At 39.9% G+C, this 17,768-nt stretch overlaps 1 protein-coding gene across 2 annotated transcripts in view; it reads left to right on the top strand.

The window, feature by feature from the left end:
* Window positions 1-17,768, top strand: part of WDR7 (WD repeat domain 7) — a 277,823-nt gene that overhangs the window by 204,727 nt on the left and 55,328 nt on the right. For both annotated transcript variants that reach the window (XM_084779255.1, XM_084779254.1), the window contains 3 exons: window positions 12,976-13,093; window positions 14,626-14,775; window positions 15,292-15,374. In XM_084779255.1, the coding sequence (XP_084635381.1) occupies window positions 12,976-13,093; window positions 14,626-14,775; window positions 15,292-15,374 (351 nt within the window). The remainder of the gene's footprint in view (window positions 1-12,975; window positions 13,094-14,625; window positions 14,776-15,291; window positions 15,375-17,768) is intronic.

Raw genomic sequence — 17,768 nt, 5'->3', positions numbered from 1 at the left:
CACAGGGTCTTAAAGGCAACTGTTACCCACCCATGCCCTGCTGTGGCTGATTCACTGTGTACACAGTAATGGGCCTCAACTGCTTCTGTGCACAATGCTAGGCTTACTGCATGAAGATGCTCTTACACTGGACAAGTACTTAAAATTTCGGTTCACGTTTATGGGCAGAGCAACCATAGCAAATATGAAGACAGGCTTGGGAGGGAAACAAACTCATGTCTTGTTGTGAAGAATACACACTACAGAGGAGTTCTCTCTCCCTCTCTTTCAAGTCCTGGCATTCCCTGTCAGAATTGGCTTCTTGAGTTTTTCCACAGCACTGTAGGTGCCTTGAGGTCAATAGAGTATTTTCTCAGAATTCATGACACCTTACTATAGAATTCTGACTTGCCACTTCTATCTCCTCACAGCATCAGCTCTTGTTTTCCAGTGTTTTGGGATATTTTGCTGAAGCTGTGCCTAACTGATTTTGCAGGCATTTATTACCTAGCACTGGCCCTTTTATATATTAGTTACTTGTAGTTATGAGTGGAATCAAACAAAGATCCTGTCTCATGAAGTCCAGGACACTGAGAGGTGGGAGTGGTCAAGGGGCGGACAGGCCTGACAGGATGAACTAGCAGCGTGAGCAGGAGGTGTGCCTGGATTTTCACATCAGAATCTATCTTCTGTGGAGGAGAACAAGGGCACACAGCATGTCTTTACACAGATCCTGAGTGAAAGCCAACTTTGCTCTTAACAGCAGAATGCAAACTGGGATTCACCTATCAAAACACAACTTCCTTTCCAGTTGTCTGGAAAGTAGAGTGAGGCTTAGGCACAAGATTGGCTTAAGCTTTTACTTTGGAAACAGTTGTAACAGGAAGCTCCTTGCTCGTAGTTTTAGCCCCTACTGTGTGCACTGAGGTATGATGTAGCTGCAGGTTCAAAGTACAGTCTTCATGTTGGTACAGGGCAAATTGGCCTCCACCTCTTGGAGTCCTTAGTGTAACTAATAGATAATTTCAGAACGGACTCAGATGGAAGCTCAAGGTCAATTCTATTAGCGTTTAGAAGGAAACCCCATGGTAGGCAAGCTGTAGACCTCACCAGCTTTCTGGAGGAGGGCTAGGGGTGGAGGTGGGAAGTCACGCTGTTTAAGCTGTCATGAAGGTCAGACACACGACAGACTAGCAGCCACATGGTTGTGAGGGAGCTTTAGGGAAACAGTAAGCAAGCCTACAGTGTTTGGGAAGCCCAGAGTGTTAAGGAGTGCCTGCTTAGAAAAGACACGGAAGGAAGAAAGGAGAATGCACTGTTCTGAGTAATTGAGTAATGTGGGCAGACGTACAAAGCCGCATGGCTGCCCACCAGATCGCCTGTTCTAAGGCTGGACATTCGTATTCCACCTGGCTCTTTACCCCGGCATAGCTAAGTGCTCGGCCTGGCCAAACTCAGGATTGGGTTCCAGACCAGAGAGTCTATTGGCTTACAAGAATGAGATTTTCCTTCATGGACCTTTATTGCTTACTCTAACACTCTCCCCTCTGAAGAGGTAGCCCTAAAATCAGAGTCCTCCGAGCTTCTGGCATCTTGGGCTCACGGACATTTTTGGGCCATACTCTAGAAAAAAAAAACTGGTTACTTTTCTTGGAAGCCTTTATTCTAAATTGCCTACCTAATCTCTACTTCCTGTTGGGCCTTTCTTTGCTTACCCTAACAATATACAATTCTATTCAGGGGTTTGCGTGCTGTGTTTATTGCAAACACGTGCATTTACATACACAGAAACCCTAGGCAGTAAACATGATTTTCCCCATGTTGCAAGTACAAAACACACACAGAGATGCAGTGGCTGGGAGCTTGTTTTCTAGAAGGTGAAAATTGCTGGGTTTAATTTCAGATCTAGGTGACTCCGAAAGCTAAAATTATACCACTAATCCAAATCTTAACACCTACAAAATTAAAGACACCTTAAATAAGGGTTACATAAATGGACAGGGCAGGATTTTAAATGTGCTTTTGGATTTTGTGTTTAATGACATTTTCATTAAAGATTTTATAACTTAGAGAAATTAAAAGTTTTATTTAAATATCACTAATATTTATAATATAATATCCAGAACACTTCATGAATTTGTTTGCCAACCTTAAACATGGGCCATGATAATCTTCTCTGTATGGTTCCAGTTTTAGTGTATGTGCTGCCAAAGCAAGCACACAGTGAATTCTTTAAGAAGTGTGTTGGTAGACAGTGATCTACCAATCTAACCATATTTTATATGTGACAGTCTCCATCAGCTGCACCAGCCCCAGTACACTCAATATGCTCCTAGTAAAGAGGGAGAGGTGGCTTGTCTGAGGGACTGCCCACTCCTGGGGACTCTGAGCTCCCATTTCACAGTTCCGGTACTTAAGGCTTATGTCATTTGTCTGGTTAGTGAGCCACAGGTAGCATCTTTTATGAAGATTTTTTAAAAATGCATGAGAATGGTATGTTTATTCAGTGTGGCCTGTATATCACATTGTGGCTGTACTTTCCTGAAATAATTGATTGAGCCACTTAGTTAATTGTAATAAAAATGGAAACAAAAATTTTTTTGTTTTATTTTGTTTTGTTTTAAGAAATCCTTTGTTAAGGACTCTGTGGGTCTGTACACACTGATAAAGTACTAGAAATGGCAGACAAATACTACTTTATAGACAAGCAGAAAACTCCTGTGCTCTTGGAAGTCTAGTCTCCTGCCTGGCTTTGTGTGACCTGTGATTTGGATTCTGTTTGCCTAGGTCACAGTGTAGGGCCTTATTGTGAAAGCACAGTGGAGCACAGCCCAGCTGCTGCTCATCATGTGCTGCCACATCTGAGGACATGAGGGGATTACAGAACGCCTATTGCTTCTAGGGTATTGTCAGCTTACCAAACACAGCTACTGGAAGCCACAGATCGTTTATATACAGAGAAGCACCATATATTAGAAACATTCCTTTTGAACCATATAGCATTAGAGAGGAAAACTGAGTACTTTATCTCAAATAGGCCATTTCTGTTAAGTTTGAGGAATAGAAAGAAACATAGTAAACATACAAACATGCTTTAGAATTCTATATTGGACATTTTTTCCTATTCCAAAAAATTCATTTATAAGGGTATATAACCCTTTACAGAGAAAAGGTTTGCATAGCTTTGTTTGTTTAATGTAACTATATGCAGCGAAATTCTCTAAAATACATGTTTGAAAGAGGAGGAAAATTTGCCAGCTTTGAGCTTTGAGATGATTACTGCCTTGAATTATAAAATGCTCAAGACACTGGTGGGATGTCTTTCAGTAAGTGCCTGCGATCAGTGATGCAAGCCTGGTAGCCTGAGTTTCATACCCAGAGCCTAAGTAAAAGTACAAGGGGACAAACTGTCTACAGAGGTGTCCTCTGGCCTCAATGACATATCATAGTGTGCATATGTACGTGATGATGATGATGATGATAAATTTAAAATGTTTTCAAAAGTGAAGCTTCAACTTGACACAGTTGGAAACAAATACAAACACACTAGTGTTACTAGGAAAGCATAGGATGGAAGTCCTTGGTGTTAATGTAGTTAAGTACGTACTTAAAACAATGTTAGGTTGGTGTTTGGTTGGTTGGCTTGTTGATTAGTTTTTGGTGTTTTATGCAGATGGCCTCCAATTCCTTAGTATGAGGTTTGTACACTGTTTGTAGAAAGCTTAGTGGTTTCCCCTAGAGTGCACCCTTACGGCACCCTAATTTGACAGAGGCTGGCATCTTGCTGTTTTAGATAGTGACATGAAATTCCCAATATGGAGCAAGCCTTGGAATTAGATTAATGAACAGTCATGAGAAGAATAAGCTCAGCCTAAGGGGAAAATGTTTCTATTCATGTTATTTACCTATAGTGTCATTCAACCATAGTGTTTATGACTGGATAGGTGGAGAGGGGTGCAGGGAGACGCTGGGTAAAATAGTCTGTGATAGCCAAGTTCTTTAGAATAAGGACTAAAACCAAAGGCCTATCCTATTGGGCTATAAAACAAATGTTTACATAGCAGCCTGTGTACAGGGTCAAGAGGACAGGGTAAGGCTGGATTTACACACAGCCTCCTCCCCTCCTGCCTTTCATCCAGGTAGAATCTCTCACTGGGCTGTGTAGCACACAAATAAGGGAGATCATGAACCTGGCTAGGCAAGTATCTGCGGAGGAGGACAATGAGTCAGGTGGACATATGCCAAGGAGTGGTACAGTGGGTCGTCTTGTGGATCTGTAGCTCTCTGAGAATTCCCTATACTGATTTCCAGAGTGGCCGCACCAATACAGAACGAGGGCTTCCTTTACCCACATCTTCACCATCATTTGTTGTCAGCTGATTTTTTTTTCTTTGTCTTAGACTTCTGACTAGGGTAAGATGAAATCTCAAAGTAGTTTTAATTTTCATTTCCCTAATTGTTAAGGGTGTTGAACATTTATAAAGATATTTAATTTCTTCTTTTAAGGATTCTCTGTTCAGATCATCCATAGCTCATTTTTAAATTGGAATTTTTTTTCTCTTGATTCTTTGTTTGTTTGTTTGTTTGTTTTTAGTTCTTTGTATAGTCTGGAGGTTTAGCCCAGCTCTGAATCTTTAAATTTGGTATACACTCTAAACTAACCACAGAGGTCTTAAAAGTAGGAAGGGGCGAATGAGAGAAACAGGGAAGGAAGGAGCTCTGGGAATAGGGTAAATAGTACAAAAGGCCTGGGCACATAGGCCTTAGGGCTGGATATGGAAAGCAGCTCAGGACTCTGTGTTTAGTGCATTGTGTAGGTGTTCTCGTCAGCAGTGCGGATTTGCTGTCAGGTTTTGGAGAGCAACCTATCATCCTGGCAACTGCCTAGGTTGTTTGGGGAATTGTAATTCAGTTCTGGGACTGGAAGCTGCATTTGGTGACAAGAGGTGTCTAGTTGGGACTTTCCCCTCATTGTTTGGCAATTTTATTTAGACCACCTTCATATATGTATATATTCTAGAAGCCTCTACTGTATTAGGTTTTCATTCTACCCCTCAAATAGTGCCCTCAGCAGTTCCTGTTCTACACCTAACCTCTGTGGTTCTGCACATTGTAGTTTGGTATCATTGACTTAACAGTTATTGTCTACATATAAGAGAAAACATACCATATTTGTCTTTCTGGATCTGGGTTACCACGCTCAGGATGATTTTCTCTAGCTTCATCCTTTTAGCTACAGATTTCATAATTTCATTTTTTTTTAAACAGCTGAGTAATACTCTATTGTAAAAACAGACCATGTTTTCTTCATCCATTCTTCTCTTGAAGGACATCTAGGTTGTTTCCAGTTTTTGGCTATTATGAGTAGGTAGAGCAGCAATGAACATGATTGAGCAAGTGTCTCTGTGGTACAACGAAGAGTCTGGAGATATATGCCCAAGAGTGGTACAGCTGGAGCTTGACGTAGATTGACTTCCAACTTCCCAAGGAAGTGCCACACTGATTTCCATACTGGCTGAACACTTCCATCAGCACTGTGGGGACTGTTGTGCTTGCTTGCTTGCTTGCTTTCTTTCTTTCTTTCTTTCTTTCTTTCTTTCTTTCTTTCCTTCTTTAAGACAGGATTTCTCTGTATATCTTTGGCTGTCCTGGACATACTTTGTAGACCAGACTGGCCTTGAACTCACAGAGATCTGCCTGCCTCTGCCTCCCCAAGTGCTGGGATTACAGGTGTGTGCCTCCACACCCACCTGTAAGATAAAATCTCATAGTAATTGTATTTCCAATTTCAAAGAAATGTTGAACATTTCTTTTAAGTTTTTGCAATCTATTTGAGTTTCCTCTTTTTAGAGTTCTCTGTTTTGAATTGGACCCTGTTTTTTAATTGGGTTATTTTTCTTGATACCTAGTTTGTTTGAGTTCTATATATTTTACATATTAGCTCTTTCTCAGATATGTATTTGGCAAGAAAGTCTTTTCTCATTCTGTAGCCTGCAGCTTTGTTCAAACAACAGTGTCTTTTTGCTATGTAGAAGCTTTTCCATTTCATGAGGTCCCATTTATTAATTGTTTTTCCCCCATTTATTAATTGTTAATCTTATTGCTTGTGCTAACAATATTCTGATCAGAAAGTTTTTTCCTGTGCCAGTGAATTCAAAGCTATCTGCTAATTTCTCTTCTGTTGGTGTCAGTGTGTCTGGTTTTATGTTGAGGTCTTTGATCCATGTGGAGTTCAGTTCTGTGCAAGGTGATACACACATAGATCTGTTTACATTCTTCTACGTGCAGACGTCCAGTTTGACCAGCACCATTTGCTAAAGATGCTGTGGTTTTTCCCAGTGTGTATTTCTAGCTTCTTTATCAATAATCAGGTGTCCATAGATGTGTGGACTTAACATCTAACTCTTCAATTCTGTTCACTTTATCATTGTGTCTGTTTTTATGCCAATTCCATGCTGTTTTCTTTATATATATATACATATATATATATATGTAGCTCTGTAGTACAACTTGAAATTGGATATGGTGATGTCTCCCACAGTTCTTTTCTTATTAAGATTGTTTTATCTCTGTGTGTGTGTGTGTGTGTGTGTGTGTGTGTGTGTGTGTGTGTTTCTATTTGAAGCTGAAAATTGTCCTTTGAAGATCTGTGAAGAATTGTGTTCAAATTTGTATGAGAGTTGCATTGAATTTGTAGATTGCTTTTGGTAGCATAGCCATTTTCACTATCTTAATCCTACCAATCTTTGAGCATGAGAGACCATTCCATCTTCTGATATCTTCAATTTCTTTCTTTCTTTCTTTCTTTCTTTCTCTTCTTCTTCTTCTTCCTCTTCCTCCTCCTCCTCCTCTTCCTCTTCCTCCTCCTCCTTCTCCTCCTCCTCTTCCTCTTCCTCCTCCTCCTTCTCCTCCTCCTCCTCCCTCCTCAAGATTTTAAGTTTTAGCCAGGCACCATGGTGCATACCTGTAATCCCAGAACTCTGGGAGGCAGAGGCAGCCAGATCTCTGTGAGTTCAAGGGACCAGGACAGAGAAGCCCTGTCTTCGAAAAAGTAAAAACAAACAAATGAAATGCAAATTGGTCTAGTATTTTCTTTGTTGGGCCTTTATATAGTTTGGGTATCAGGATAACTCTGGCCTCATAAAATGAACTTGGCAATGTTCCCTCTGTTTCCATTTTATGGAATAATTTGAGGAGTATTGACATTAACTCTTCTTTGAAAGTCTGGTAGAATTTTGTGTTAAAACCATCTTGCCCTGGGTTTGTTTGCTTGTTTGTGGGATTTTAATTATTGCCTCTATTTCACTAGGGGTTATAGGTCTATCTCAATTGCTTATCTGATATTGATTTAACTTTTGTAAGTGGTATCTATCAAGAAATTACCCATTTCCTTTAGATTTTCCAATTTCGTAAAATATAGGTTTTTAAAGTATATTCTTATGATCATCTGAATTTCCTTGATGTCTTTTTTTAGGTTCCCCTTTTATTTCTAATTTTGCTAATTTGGGTAGTCTCTCTCTGCTTTTTAGTTAATTTGGATAAGGCTTTGTCAATGCTATTGATTTTCTCAAAGAACCAACTCTTTGTCTCATTGATTCTTTGTGTTGCTTTTGTTTTGTTTGTTCCTATTTTTTATTTCAGCCCTCTGTTGCATTATTTCTTGCTATCCACTTCTTTGGGATAGCATATCTTCTTTTTGTTTTAAAACTTTCAGATGTGCTGTTAAGTTACTACTATGAGAGCTCTCCATTTTGTTCTTCTTTTTTATGTTCCTTCTTATTGCTATAACCTTGTCTCTTAGAACCACCTTCATTGTGTCCCATAGGTGTGGGGATATTTTTGTTTTTTCGTTCAGTTCTGGAAGATCTTTTTTTGTTTTGACCCGGTTTCCATTCAGTAGTGAGTTGTTGGATTCCCATGAACTTGTAAGCTTTCTATTGTTTCTGTTATTGTTGCTATCCAGCTTTAATCCAGAGTGGTAAGATAGGCTGTAGGGTGTTATTTAAGTGTATCTGCTGAGACTTCCTTTGTGACCGAGTGAGTGTGTGGTCAGTTTTGGAGGAAGTTTCATGAGGTGCTAAGAAGACGGTGTATTCTTTTGTGCCTGGCAGAACTGTTCCATAAACCTGCCTTAGGTGTATCTGGTAACATCAGTTATCCCCAGCATTTCTCTGTTTAGTTTTTGTCTGTATGACCTTTCTGTTGTCAAGAGTGGAGTACTGAGGTCTCCAAAACTAATGCTTTTTAAAGGTAGTGTGGTGGAATAGGATTCACATCTAAGCATCACAAGGATGTTGGTTGTTTTCGTTTCAATAGAAGGCAGTTGAGTACTTGGACAGTGGCAGAACACTATGGGGTGAAGGTAAGAATTGAGGGGTTAGGCCTGATGAGGGCGTGGCAATGGAAGTAGAGGAGAAAGGAGCAACGTTAGGAAAAACATGGAACATGTAAAAGGGATAGAACCTGAGGGACCAACTTTGAAATTAGTAGAGCCTCTTGAGCATTAATAATGAAAAGATGGAGTTGAAAATTGATTATGGAGGGTCTTGGAGTTTAGGAGTCTTCAAACCCATACCAAGGAGTCACACCTCACCCACCACCAGACCCCACCCACATCCCCACTGGAGTGACGTGGGCCATGGGAGGTGTTAGGTTAGGTAATCATGAAGTAGAGTTGATAGTTTGGAAAGATTTCTCTAATGGCAGTACACTGTCTAGTCTAGAGGACATACCTTCCTCTTCACTATGCCCTGGAAAACTCAGAGCTTTCACACTCAGCCCTCCCACTTTTACAAGATGAGTAATTGCCTCAAATGTTCACTATCCACCAAACCCAAAGGGCAGTGTGAAAATATGTCTTTGAGTAACTTTCTTCTCCATTGCCTATAGCTTTTTTTCAGACTATGCCCTTCACCAAAGCTTAACATTTTTCTTACCATAATAAGTCTGGGAATTTCCCCCCAATTTATATGGTCTCTACTGACGTAAGAAAGTGGAGATATGTTCCCTTTCCTTTCTCTTTATAACTGTGTGAGGCATCTCATTACAGAACCTATCTATTGTCCAAATGTGGCTCTGTCTCCTCTTTTCCTTCCTTTGATTTCTTCCTCTCTTCTCTTTTCCTACCAATAATTTCTCCCCCATCCAAAGAAACTGAGACAGAATAGAAGTGAAATTTTCTGCTATGCCATAAGCCAGCCTGCCCCAGAAGTCCTGCTTAAAGCCAGGGTTAGAGGCAGTCACTGAGACTCTGGGTTCTGGGATCCAAGTTCTAGTCCTCGTGATTGTGGAACAAGCGATCTTACCTGCTGAGGGGGCTCTCCAGCCCACGGCTTCTTGGTTAGCTGAATTTGATCTTTTGAAGATTGTTATAGACCCTAGTTCTGTGACTTAGCTCCTTTCAAATAGTATGCTCGACCCAATTGGCCATATTTCATTTAAAGCACTATTGACCCTGAATAAAACAAGTGAAACCCAAATACCACATCATATTCCTACAAGTTTCTCTCAAGAAAGCAGTCTAGCCATTCACCTAAAGCCATTTGGTCATGTTACCAGTTCATTAATCTAGCTCACTGCAGTGTCACCATGCCTGGCTGTGGGGATCAGGAACTGGGGGAAGGTAGGTGAACAGTGATGGAGCCCACCCAGAGTCCCATGAATCAGACTCCAGAATGGACTCAAAGGTGCAGATCTAACTTTATTGTCAGGTTGAAGGACCAAGCAGACTATCCCATACTAGCCTCAAGCACCAATAGCAATCAATCAGGTTGGTGTAGCTTTGAGGATGTGTGGGGGCTGTAGGGCAGCAAGGTCACCTTAGGAGACTTCTGTAAAGAAGGGAGAAGCAGTCACCACCCTAGCCTCAGATCCATTTTGAGACTTCACCAGTGTACTAGGAGTCCATAGTAGATCAGTGCTGTGTGGAGTGGATCAGGACCGTTTGAGGAGTCTTAGATGCTGTTTCATTCGCCATTTTCTGTGGGCCTCCAAAAGGGTTCCCTCGACACTCCCCACATCCCGATACTTTCTACAAAGGTCAGTGATTCTGAAAGACAGTAATCTCCCATATCTACAGGGACACATTCTAAGACTCCCAGTGGATTCACAAAACCATGGTCATCCCAAACTTTTTGCTTGTTTGTTTTTGTTCTTCAAGACAGAGTTTCTCTGTGTGCACACTTGTCTGTCCTAGACTCACTTTGTAGTCCAGGCCTCGAATTGACAGAGATCCACCTGCCTCTGTCTCCCAGAGTGTTGGAATTACAGGCGTGAGCCACCGTGCCCAGCTGCCCCAAACCTTTTATATGGAGTGTTTTTCCTTTACATATGGACCTGTGATATATCTGACTGTTTAAATTATGCACATAAGATATTAAAAATAACAATAAAATTGAATAATCATAACAACATAGTATAATAAAAGTTATGAGAGTATAGGTTCCCCCATCAAATATCAAAATTGTACTGTTTCCTGGTCGTTTTTCTTTGGGTGGGCTTGTGATATTTATGTGAAGAGACAAGTAAGGTGAACTGTGATACAGTGTTATGTATTTCCAGAGGGCCACCTGCACCCAAGCACTGCTAACACCTTCACAGTGTACTAGCAAAGGTGGCTACAAAAACAACATATACTTAATGTGTACTCAAGACAAAGACATGATTCACTTACCAGGCAATATGTAGCAGAAGATTTCATCAAACTATTACATGTTTCATACAATTTAAAATCTATTAATTATTGTTAGAATTTTCCATTTTATCTTTTTTAGGAAACCTAGAAAACAAATCGAAGAGACAATGGTGCACCACTACCTTGGCTCCTCCTTTAACTTTCTTTGAACTAATTTTTTCATTTGTAAACTGTCTGCATTGCCTTTTGGGAATGTTGGGGGCGTATCCAAGCAGACAGGAAGTAGAGCTCCAGCAAGCCCAGCTTCCATCCCAGACCCTAGGCTCTCTGTCTGCTTCTTTCCCTATTGAGCTTTCCTGACGTGGGATGGGCTTACCAGGAAACAGATGTGCCTGCTCCCCACTGTCTGGTTTTATAAAAGTTGTGATTTTATAAAAATTGATTTAGGGTTTTTCCAGAATTAGTCCATTAACATACACATACATCCCCATACTCCTCATCCCCTATTAATCACAATTTTTTGGAAAAAAAAATACAAAGTATCTAAAATGTTTAACTAGCATTTGAAATTTTAAAGAAATTGACCTAAAATATGGTTAGGTAATATGAATTTACCAACCCACTCTGAATCCCCAGCACTCTTCAGGTAGTGAATATGTCCTTGCTGATTTGAAGTAGTGAAGTTTAGCAGGGAGAGACTGGCTAGCTGCTCATCCTACTTAGTACTTTCTCTAGCCCTGCTGGGCCCCAGGAGCACCAGGTCATGCAGGCCACACCATCTGTTTGATTTTGGTCAGGATATGCATTTGTTCTCAAAGCTCACTTTTTATTTTATTTTTAGTTTTGTAAATATCAAGGAAAGCCTCTGCGTACTCTTCTCATCTGAGTCCCTACTTTGTAGTGATCCCCAGTTTGGAAAAAACGCATACAGAAAGTTATTTATTGTCAAACTTTTAAGCAGTGGTTCTCAACCTTCCTAATGCTGTGACCCTTTAACACAACTCCTCATGTTGTGGTGACCCCAACCATAGAATTATTTCATTGCTACTTCATGATGCTACACCCCCCTATGAAAGGGTTGTTAAATCCCCAAAGAAGTCACTGTCCACAGGTTGAGAACTGCTACTTTTAAGTAACACAGTAGTTGCCAAGTATTAAAGCAAAATTTTCTATCATCAGTTTACCTTCTTTCATGTTAAGAGTAACCATGCAATTCATCTTGATTTTCAACTAAAAATTAAGATAACTATTCTTAGGTCAATTATTGAGAGACCTATAAACATTTTGAGAATTTTTAAAAACATAATCTAGTTTATATATGGAATACATTCTGATGGATCTTCACGTGTTCATTTAAGTTAAAATCATTTAGCTAGATAAAGTATAATTGAATGTAATAAAATACTCTGTATCATAATTAATATGTGGCTTCTTGACTACATTTTATTCAAAAGTTTTATTGTTTTTCACACTTATATATATGTGTATGTATGTGTATGTATAAGTGTTCATGTGTGTATATGCATCTGTGTATGCATGTGTTTTTATGTATATGTTTGTGTATGTATGAACCACACAAATATACAAAGTGAGCTTGGTGGTAAATAAAACTGGTGCCTTCAAATGTCAGAGATGGGAAAGCATTATCAACACCATCATATAAGGATCCCACACTCTCACAGTCTAGAAAGATTCAGTTTATTTCGTACATCACTTTATGAAGATTATTTGCTGTCTCTTCTTTCTGTTAAGAAAAATAAATACCAGCATGTTTAATTTTTGCTTCAATGTTAAATGAGTGTTAGTGGTGCGTGTACTTAGTAGTGGCTGGTTCTGAAATACTGAGTGTGGGAGACCAGCAGTGCTGAGGACATTTCAAACTAAACTAAAAATATTAGTCATTCTCAGTTCTTTTTATAACTTTACAAACCGGAACGCATTCTGCTTCCTTTCACAAAAGAGCCTCAATTATAGTTCTTTTTAACATGACCTTATGAATAAATCATCTTTAACTTAACCCAGGAAAAACTTCAAAAACATCCGGTACAATATTCGCCCCTACCTTTTTTTGAGCTTTGTGATAGGTATTCAACAGTAGCTCTTGATAATTTGTTAACAAGGCATTTTTAACCTTTTGGACAGATGCACATACTGTTTTCAATCTTCATGGTTAATAATTCGATTTTGTATTTGATGCCAGAACACCCTGACTCTTAATCACGGCTCATTGTTGCTAGTCCATTATATTCTAACTGTTTGAGTGCCCCCGTTGACCTTGAGCTGACATTATAAGCTGTGTCTAATCTTTTCAGTCTATATTCTAATGCTGCTTTTCTTCTTCCTTGTTTCTGATCCCTGTTTAGCATCACAATGGGGCTACCCCTGAGCCCTGCAGCTGACTCTGCCCGCTCGGCAAGGCATGCCCTTTCTCTCATCGCCACTGCCCGGCCACCCGCCTTCATCACCACCATAGCTAAGGAGGTGAGCAGCCATCTTCATGTGTTCCGCCCACCCTCTCAGAGGCATTCCTCCATACTGTACCTCAGGGGTCAGACCCACAAAGAATCCTTGTAGTTTTTAAGCAAAGCAAGTTGATACTTTAGTGCTGAAATGAATGTATCGTGTCTGCACGCGCTCTGCATTCCACAGCTGTGTGTTCAGGACCTGTGCTCTCGAGGGCCTCTCTGTTCTCAGAATGAACACCCTTGTAATAATGACAGTACCTTTCTAGAGGAAATACACTAGGTCTCTGTGAACTGAAAGGTATTCACATTTCTCAAGTGTAAGCAAATACTCACAATCAAAACTAAACTATTTAGCAGTGCCTCTCCAACTGTATACAAAAAAAAAAGTAAGCCATAAAATTGCTGATTGTTTTTCCTATTCTGTGTCACAGATAAAGACTTGAAAGTCCATTGATTCCCGCATTGCTGGGAATTAATTGCTCACATCCAGCTAACAAACTAGTAAAGAACAATGAACCAAGTCCATGTTCTTTCCTATACATCTTAGTAGTGAGGGAAAGAAGAAAGGATAAGTTCCTACATGTTTTTAAAGCATTGTTCCATTTTGCCATTAGTACTGCACAGCTCAGTGTCTATAGGCTCTGGGCTCCGTCTGAACTGCTTTTCCTGTGGCTATGGTGAACTTTTACAATAGCAAACACCTCTGAGTCTGCTCTGAAACCTATTGGGTCTGCGCCTGCCCCAGAGCCATCCTTCCAGGCGTGCTGTGAAGGCAGCTAGGAGGGAGGGGCGGTGGTCCCTTTGCATGGCTGATTAGGAAGCAGTGGAGTTAGGAGCTCATATCTAAAGTAAGCTGTGGACCACAGGTGTGAGGACAGCAAGCTTCCAGTGCGTTTACATCACACACACATTTAATGGTTACTTGTAACGAATGTGTGTGCTGTTTGACCGAATAGTTTTATTTATTTTGGACATTTACATTTCTAACCAGTTTTTCCATGTATGGAATGTACACAGATGGTGATATTGATTACCTTGAGGAAGCTTTACATTAGTCTGACAGGTCTTTATATTAATTATGTTTCTAAGCGTTATTTTGTATTACTTACATAATATTTTTGAAGGAAATGTTAGGACACTCATAATGAAACATTTGGTTGGAAAGATCATGGAAAATATTCTAATTAATCATTTATTCCTTTCCAAACAACTTGGCTACTGCAGCTTTTAGCCTAACTGCACTAAGGTGTTTCTCATTGTCATCCTTGTTTGCTACCCTGTCCCTGGGCCCACTGTTCCTTAGCTCATCCTGGACATGTCCAAGGCTGTAAATGGTGATGATGTGCCATACTTACTTAGTTTTTATTATATGTAAAGTTTTTTTGTGATTAGAAAACAATTCCTGGCCTACCTTGAGTGATTTCTTTTAACAGTTCTGGTTTATTGTACATTTCATTTTTCTGTAATAAGTGAAAAGCAAACCAATGACTACAAATGTAAATCTGTGTGGAGCAGAATAGCAAATACAGTGTGGCGATTCTTTTGTAGGTGCACAGACACACGGCCCTTGCAGCAAATACCCAGTCACAGCAGAGCATACACACAACAACCCTGGCAAGGGCTAAAGGGGAGATCTTGAGAGTCATTGAAATTCTCATTGAAAAGATGCCTACAGATGTGGTGGATCTTCTTGTGGAGGTGAGACCGTCCTGCGCCCGGGATGCCTGCCCATTGCAGTAAATACTTGAGCTTAAAAATAAGGGACGAAGAAGAGTAGAGGGAGGAAGGGAGAGGGATGTGCCGTGTAACTAAGTAACGAAGATTAGATGACTTCTGTGCCTTGATTCTGTTGCCTCACAACTAAAACTGATTGCTATAGCCATTGACCATTCACATGGAATTTATATGTATTAAAATATTCTAAAGGCTTTGTTGTCACCAACGTTCATTGTAAATAAAATCACTTATCCCATGTGCTTGAGTATCAGCCCATTCTGCACATGAGCAAAGTCAGTTTTAAAAGAAATGAGTCTGTTACTGTAGACAAGACCTGTGGTGTCCATAGGCGTAAAACCGTTTTTATTCTTTGTAAAGTAAATACTAAATCAAACTAGAAGGACTTACATAGACAAAATGAGGCTTAATGGAATCATTTTAATTTTAGAACGTCAAGCATTTGAAACTACCTTTCGGTTTCTGTCTCTCTTGCCAAAGGTCATGGACATCATCATGTACTGCCTTGAAGGGTCCTTAGTTAAAAAGAAGGGTCTTCAGGAATGTTTTCCAGCTATCTGCAGGTAAATAAGTCTTCACCAGCATGCAGAATAATTGATTTTTCGTAACAAATAATTTAAAAAGTTAGTGAGGCTAATTGAGAAAGCCAGGTATTAATCATTTGCTTACTTTCTAGAATAATTCTGACAGCTTGTGATAAGAACACAAAAATAATAGAACTACTTATTTAATCAGTTCACAAGAACATTTTGCTCATGTCTTAAAAGTACATTGAATATGTCTGTTCTCACATTTTACTCAAGTTGTTATTTGTGTTAAAAAAACACTTTGACTCAGGAAGAAATATACTTTCCAGCAACAGAAATCACTAGGTCTCCCTTTCACTCACTAGTTAATTTTATTTTGAGACTAATGTGAATATTTACATTATGTCTTCTTAGTAAAAGTACTTCCCTGTGTGGTAACAGAAAAAGAAACCAAGAAAGCTAAAGCTTTGCAAATAGTACTAAGTATATTAAATATAAGTTAAAAATGCTGTTTTATATAACATATACATTTATATAACATATGGAATGAAGATTGCTTTTACTTCAAAATACAGGACATTGGGGCCTTTGTTGTTATTGATTTTTGGTTTTTTGTTTTTGCATTTTTGGGTAAATGTACTTGTCTCATGAGCCTGACAATCTGAGTTTGATCTCTGGGACTGACATGGTGGCGTAAGAGACCTAACCCCGGCCACTGTTCATCATCATGATGCACAAAATAACTTTTAATTGGCTCTAAAATTGTTCAAGTTATTTTTATATAAATCTGTGTCTGTTTCTCAGTTTCTCTCTCAACCTGGCTATCACACAAATAATTGGGGCTCTATTATGTTATTTTAACAAGCTTCATAGCATAAGAACTGAGCAGTTATTACTCTATTCTTAACCTTCTAAGGTAAATTGCCTTCCTCCCAGCGTTCATCTCAGAGATACTTGAATTTTATAGCTTTCCTTGCTGAGCTTTCTCTCCTGGTCTCTCCTGGTCTCTCCTGGACATCTGCCTGTGGCTCAGTCTCCTGACTAAATCCCCTACTTCCTCCTCTAACTGGCAGGCTCCTCTGGCTGGCAGGAAGTTCAGCCCTATTCTTTCCCCTGCGACTGGCTGTAAACTGCTTTATTGGCATATCAGGGGACAATTGACGAGCAGAATTTATGCAATATTGAGACAGGAGAGTCTCAGAACAAGGTTTGCAACCAGATATGGGGGATATAGAAATCAGCATTTGAATTATATAATAACCTTATGCCTATGTAAAATAGTTATAGTTTGGGGCACTTTATTTTCTTGTTTTTCTGTAATCTGTAGAAATAGTTCTCGAATCTGTCACATGTACTCAGTTACTCGAAGTTAAATATAATTCTTTTGTGTGTAAGGCAAGTTCAGTGGTGGTCTTCTTTCCTTCACTTAGTCTGCAGATGTGGTGCAGTACAAACTGTAGTTGGCGGTAAGATTCCTGAGAAGTGTGGCATGGCAGTGTGCCACTTCCTAATGTTCCTGCAGCTGGTTTGTCGTATGGCTGTGCTCTGCTTATCTTCCATATAGTCTTCTATATGCAGTGGAACTTACATACATACATTCCTCTCATTTAGCAGTTTGATTTTTTAGTTTAACACCTAGATATTAAAAGTGAGCACAGATAAAGTCATGCTGTAACACACATGTAGAGATGCTGTAGCACAAGTGTACAGGTGCATTTTCTTCTTGTTACGTAAACAAGGAAAATTAGAATACAGTCATCATGACTCCACGAAGTTGTCATTTTCCCCTGATTTCTTTCTAAGGAAACAACCACATGAAAATGGACGTCATTCCTGGGGTCCTGCTCAAACTATGGCACCAGCCAAGGAAAATATGGGCAGTAAACTTTGAACCCCTACCCAGACCTAGCCCATAGATAGGACATTCTCCACCGTTGAGTGGAGAGTGAGGTCTGACTTTCATATGAACTCTGGTGCCTCCATATTTGACCACGTCCCCTGGATGGGGAGGCCTGGTGGCACTCAGAGGAAGGATAACAGGTCACCAAGAAGAGACTTGATACCCTATGAGCATATACAGGGGGAGGAGGTCCCCCTCAGTCACAGACATAGGGGAGGGGAGAGGGTGAAAGCAGGAGGGAGGGAGGAATGGGAGGATACAAGGGATGGGATAACCATTGAGATATAATATGAATAAATTAATAAAATATTTTTTAAAAAGAAGAAAAAAAAGAAAATGGACATCACTGGTCTGTTGCTAAGTGGGGATGACAAGAAAGTGGTTGTACTGGGGCTTCTTTTGCTGAGTGCTGACAGTGTTCCTAAAGCACTAGGCACTGCCATGTAAATTAGCTTCCGGGAGCTCATGTGCATTCACTAAAGGGACTGTTTTCCACCTTTGCCCAGAGCCTTTTCCACAAGCAGCTCCTT

The sequence above is a fragment of the Acomys minous genome, assembly GCF_964271855.1.
Source record: "Acomys minous genome assembly, chromosome: 4".
Lineage (NCBI taxonomy): Eukaryota > Metazoa > Chordata > Mammalia > Rodentia > Muridae > Acomys > Acomys minous.
Note: the sequence above shows the minus strand (reverse complement) of the source record. Positions and strands in the feature narration are given on the sequence as shown.